Raw genomic sequence first — 6,000 nt, 5'->3', positions numbered from 1 at the left:
CAAACACCATTTATAGCCACGCAAGCCGTCATTCCCTGGCAGTGTTTGGCTTAATTGAGTATGCGTGTCAGTGTGCTTCTATACAACGGCGTGCAATGATGAATGTGACAGGTTTATGCAGGTTGAAGAAAACATTTTCGCCCAAGAGTTAATGAAATGGTTACATTTTATGCAACATGACAGAATCATCATGGTTATTACTGTACATTGAGTGCGTTTTAATACTATCTCCGGGTCTGAAAAGCCGATGCAGATCCATTTTTAAATGGATTCTTTCTAATGGCCATCACGGGGCAACTCCTCTGGTTACAAATATAAGTTTGGTTGTATAGAAGTTAACATTTTGGTCGGCTCCAAATGTCTTATTCAGTGTTCAGTTGTTCTTAGCTCTACCTTCTTGTAACACTTCTGGTTAAAAAAGAAGGAATCAGCGACTGCCAAAAACCAAGATGGAGATGGCCAAAATGCTGAACTATACAGTCTATGAATACAGCATTGTTTAAATTCAGCTGTTACAAGATGATAGTATTTTTACCTTAGAACGCTTGACTGAACAGGTTCACTTCAAAATGAACCATAATGTATTCTGTGAGACATTATTGTGGCAAAATCAGCCCCAAACTGTCGCTCGGAATAAGAATAGTATAAAACAGACACAGACACACACACACACACACACACACACACACGCAGAGTTGACTCACCAGCTCCGATGATCCTCTCTATGGAGATGAACGAGACATCAATCTCTTGGGCAAATTCATGCACGGCCTGGTTGGGATCCTCATAGGTGAGGGGGTCAATGTAGGTGCGCACCCCCGGGAACTTTACTGCAGACACACATGCACGCCATCATTACCATTTAGATGTCGTTTACCATCGCCAACATTTATTCAGGCTTGTCTCCAGAATGCATGCATGCATAATGTAAAATGTAATAAGGCTATCGCAGGCAATATTGCAAATCAAGGAGCAGGATAACTTTACAGCAATATTGACGACAAGATGTTTTTAGACAATGCTGAGTAGTATATTGATTTGTCAGTTTCTAGATGTCTACAAAATGGTTTGCATTATCGTAAAAGTGTATACTGTGATATTAAATTGAATCTATATTCCATACCCCTAATGAACATCATTTATTCCTTTTAATATTGTTATGGCTGTGATTTAGTACACTCCCTTATGATTATTCTACCTTTTTATAGAAAAAAAAAAAGTTTACTCCGACTCAATCTACTGACGAAAACTAAGTAAAAAGCATATAAAGAACAAAATATAATGATTCATCACTTTAAGTTGCTTTTTGTCGGCATGATAAGTAATTCAAATTCATTTGAAGTATGAATCAATGTAACCGTGATGGCACACTGGTATTTCTTCCTGAGCTCTCCGGCGCTGATGACCCCGTCATGGTCGGCTCTGATGCCAGCAGATGGATGGCCGGATGCGACGCCAAAAATGTGGCCAACTATATTAAGCTGTCATGGCCTATAAATCATCATAGCTTTAGTGTGTCCTCTGCCAACACGGCTGCCATCGAGCCGGTCTGTAGCCGTGTCATTTAAAGAATAGCTCCTAGTACAAAACAATGTCAACTGTACACACACACGCACACACACACACACACACACACACACACACACGGCTACGGGGATGAACAAACTCATACAGACATGACCGCAGTCTGAACCCTCTACTGTACATGTAGTGGAAACTGTGGATGAACTGACACACACAGAGTGAGTTTGGGCTTTGTTAACTTACTGTGGCCGTTGTGGAAGTGCATCTTCTCCTCTTCGGGATCCTGCTTTGCTTTACTGTAGCCACACCGCCTGAGAGGGAGGACACACAAACACATCAGTCGATGTCATGCCACAGTTTTGATATGTGCACATGTCACGGCATGAAATGTTGCTGTTTCAAGGCAGAAAACCTTATCATATATTTGTATTAATGGTTCATACTGATGACCTACAGGGGGTTGACAAAACAATGACAACACTTCAGTTTCAGTCACACAGTACATGCATTTTCAATTTATAGTATAGCATAAAAATACGCCCTTATACATTTTATCTACTGTCTATCTAAACAGAAAGCAAACAGTGGCATTTACACTCAGAGAGAAGAAAAGGGTACCAGACAGAGATCCCAGTGAAGATACCATAAAATGTCCCAGACACATAAAAAGCTAATCCTGGCCAACACAAGGCAACGATCACACTTGGATCCAACTGCAAGATAAGCTTTTTATTTCCTCCAAGGTTCTGCTCACTTACGTTTCAAGGTTTTACAAAAAGTATTGCTGAAAACTTCCAGCCTTTTAGACATTAGCAAAGGACTGCAGTTTTCAAATAATACCATTTTCAAAGAAAGCCCTCGTCAACAGATCAACTCTGACTTTTGGCAGAGGAGCGAGAGCGGTCTTGAGCTTTTTTCCGATAAAGGCTACGTATAAAATAAAGATTTTTTTATCAAGTTGCCCGAAAGAAGAAGGGAATAGAAGAGAAATTCCTTCAGTCACGGCCTTTTGTCTGCATCCATATCATATCCTTCTCTCTTGCGTCTGCGTATCCCCTGATGTATAGGCCAAAACCGGTATTAAGTTGTTTGTTGTGCCGATGTGCATCTGTGTCTGCCCTCAAAGCTTCCGCGTTTCAATATTTGGACAAGCAGCATCACAGATAATCAGAGATGACCCAGATTATACAGGACAGGAGGATTGATAAACGTGATCGTACACACAAACATATGACAGTGACCAAACGGACACAGAGACACACATTTAAAATGGTATATTATGAGAGGAAAATGCATTGATTCACTTTATTGTATTTGTAAAACCAAAGCTCAACTGAATGTTTTAGATGCCCGAGTTTTCTGGAGTTTGAAGACAAAAAGCTCACAACACACAAGGGTCATGTCCATAGGACTGCCAGGCTTGACTGGAGGGGTTCAGTATGCGCAGCTGGACAGTCTGGGGGAGGGGAGTCTGTCTGTGTGTGTGTGTGTGTGTGTGTGTGTGTGTGTGTGTGTGTGCTACATGTGTGTCTGCCCGAGGCGGCTTGGTTTGCTGGATCTGTTGAGTCAAGGGGTTTGAGCACGCTCATGCCCAGCCGGCTCTCCAACTGCCTACATGTGTGCATCCGTGTGTTAACCCACGCGTACAGTACATGCATCCGCGTGTTATGTCCGAGTGTCTACACATGTGTGCTGTGTCTATGCATGTGGGTGTAGTCTGGAGGGTCACGCAGGCGGGGAGGGGGGGGGGGGTACAGTGGTTGGAGGCGGGTTGGAGGCGGGTTTGTGGCGCTTGTGTTCCAAATCCATCGCTGGGAAATTTGGCATTCCTCCATCTCTCCTCCCCCACACAAATCTAGAGCGATCCTCATCCCAAAAAACAAAATCACCACCGTTTCCTTCCGATTTGCTCTTTAATCCTTGAACATTGCCAGAGCCCCCACTGTCTATCCGTCTGATCTTTCTGTCCAATAACTACATGAATTCAGACTCTGAGCTTCGTAGAACTGCACTCAGCTGTATTAATTATGGTTCAGTAATGGCATTTGCGCATAATAGTTGTTAATTAACTTAAATAGATACATGTCACAGTAAAATAAGGTTTACGAAGATGGAATCGGGTAAAAAAAAAAAAAAAAAATGTCGAAGAGTTCAATGAACATTTGCAGACAAATAAAACATTTATGGACGTAAGATCATATGAGAACAATAGGCTGAATGTCTTCTCAACACTGCATACATTTACGCAGGCCAGGGATTACATGCGTTTACATGTGTTTGAAAGCTTCCCTTGCTATACACAGTATTTGCATTCATGTATCTTGTGTGTGTGTGTGCATATGTGAAAAGGAAATCAGAAAATTGGTTGTACCAATTACAAGACCCCATAAAGTGAAGGTCATATGAGACCGGAGGGTTGCAGATACAACATGAATGCAGTGTGCAATGTACAGAGTGCTAAACGCTGATGTAAAACAGAGCAAAGTTGTGACACCAGACATTGAGAAGATTCCACTGGCTTGTATGCATCATCGCCGAAGCTCGAACCTAAAACCCTTAATCCTCCTGACCTATTACAAATCTCTAACCTCAAGCCATGTATCTAATCCCATAATGCTGCTTCTGCAACACAGACATATCTGGGTCACAAATTAGTTTTGGTATTGCTCATTTATTTTGTTAGTCAGCAATAGGACCGAGGAGGACAAGTGGATAACCTCTGACTAAGCTAACAATGAGAAATGTTCATGACTGCTGTGCCTGTACAAAAATGATAATCACTGTATATAGAGGTTTCACGCAGAGCAGCCTCTTTCATCAGAATGAATAAATTACGTCACATTGTCCTTTGCTTGTTAAATGTATTCGCCATTATTTCCCTGAAGTGAGCAACGTTTAGTCTTATCTAATAATGCCGCTTGCTCCAAAGATGAGAGGATGAGGGGTGTCACTACAGACATTTAGGTCAGCACAGTTGATAGCATTTAAATGTGGTAAATGGACTTGCATTTATATAGCACCTTTCTAGCCTCACGACCACTCGACGCACTTTGACATTACATGTCAACATTCACCCGTTCCCACACATATTCATACAGTGACAACAGAGGCCCGATGCCAACGTGCTCATCAAGGTCCAATCCAAACGCTCATTCACACACACACACTCTCGCAGCACCGAACCGACAATCTTGAGATGAGTGGACACCATATCATGAGTGTGTCTGTGTTCCTTCAGGTGTGTATTTAGGACTTACCGTCCACTGAGCAGGAATCCAGCGACTACCGCCAGTAGGACCAGAGCCAACGTGATGGCCACCGCTACTATCGAAGCTTGAGCACGCTCACTGGTCGCGGTTACTGCCAGAGGAAAAGAGGTGGGATTAGACACAAATAGTACACAAACAAAGGTAGTGGTAGTCTCGTACAAGTTGAATTTGTATGCTCATGCTCTCCCTCTCTCTGGTGTACTCACAGTAAGGGCTGGTCTGGAATTCAAAACGTCGGCTAAATGCGCCATAGCCTGCTGAGGTCCTGGCTCGCACCTGTAATGCAGCATATGCAAATATATCACATCTACAGTAAAAAGCACAGCATATTAATTTTTACATATATTAAAATGTATTACACATTTGACACAACAACTTCTATCTAATTGCTAATTCACCTCTTCTCATCTCAGACTACAGTGATTTTTGTCCTCACATTATTATTCATCAATCCCTTTAATTTATTTGTTTTTTTAACCCATGTTTGACCTGGAAGATGTAGACTGAAGAGGGCTTCAGGCCTTCCACCACCATCTCAGTCTCCTTGGATTTTATAATCGTGTAGCTGGAGTCCTGTTCCTGTGTGAGAAACGGAGGAGTTGTAATTAATCAACTTGCATTACATACATTTTTTGTAGCCTTGATGATTATTTGTTGCTGCAGATATTGCACATTTGCGTCTTCTCGCCTGCACATTTCCCCTATTCTTTAGCACATTTGTATGGCTAAGCTACTGGGGGATGCACCGATATTAGATATAAAAGCAGAAAGTGATTCAGATAGCTGGATTGGATATAGGGGACAACGTGGTCCATCTATTGAACTATATTCTATATTCTTCGATTTCCTATTTAAAGATTTAACCAATGTGTCGGTTTTAAAAAGGTTTACAATTAAATTTGATTTTTTTACCAGGCTGCTGGTGTACGATTCATTATTTTTTAGTTTATCTATACATATTATCTATATTTGTTACATTTATAAAGATAGGAAAGCAATGTTTCAGTCGAGCCTGATGTGCCCTTAAACATAAAAGAATGATCTCAGTCACCTCCACACGGTGAGGCATACAGCACATTAATCAAACACTGGTATCCGATCAGTACTCGGTGTCAGCCGATACCCAAAGCGCAGGTATCGTTTTAAGGGGACTGAAAAAGACAGATCGGTGCATCCCTATAAGCTACCTGTAGAACGTGTGTGAGTG

General features: G+C 41.8%; 1 protein-coding gene across 1 annotated transcript in view; it reads right to left on the bottom strand.

Moving 5' to 3' along the window:
• The window catches only part of epha5 (EPH receptor A5), a 56,943-nt gene that overhangs the window by 15,073 nt on the left and 35,870 nt on the right, over positions 1-6,000 (bottom strand). The window contains exons 7-11 of the mRNA XM_031855417.1: positions 5,283-5,372; positions 5,000-5,069; positions 4,782-4,884; positions 1,768-1,835; positions 705-830 (exon numbers count right to left, since the gene is read on the bottom strand). Coding sequence (XP_031711277.1) covers positions 705-830; positions 1,768-1,835; positions 4,782-4,884; positions 5,000-5,069; positions 5,283-5,372 — 457 coding nt within the window. The remainder of the gene's footprint in view (positions 1-704; positions 831-1,767; positions 1,836-4,781; positions 4,885-4,999; positions 5,070-5,282; positions 5,373-6,000) is intronic.

Source organism: Anarrhichthys ocellatus, unplaced genomic scaffold, assembly GCF_004355925.1.
Source record: "Anarrhichthys ocellatus isolate YVR2014 unplaced genomic scaffold, GSC_Weel_1.0 scaffold16, whole genome shotgun sequence".
In the NCBI taxonomy this organism is placed as follows: domain Eukaryota; kingdom Metazoa; phylum Chordata; class Actinopteri; order Perciformes; family Anarhichadidae; genus Anarrhichthys; species Anarrhichthys ocellatus.
The sequence above is the reverse complement of the archived record's forward strand: the minus strand, read 5'-3'. Positions and strand labels throughout refer to the sequence as shown.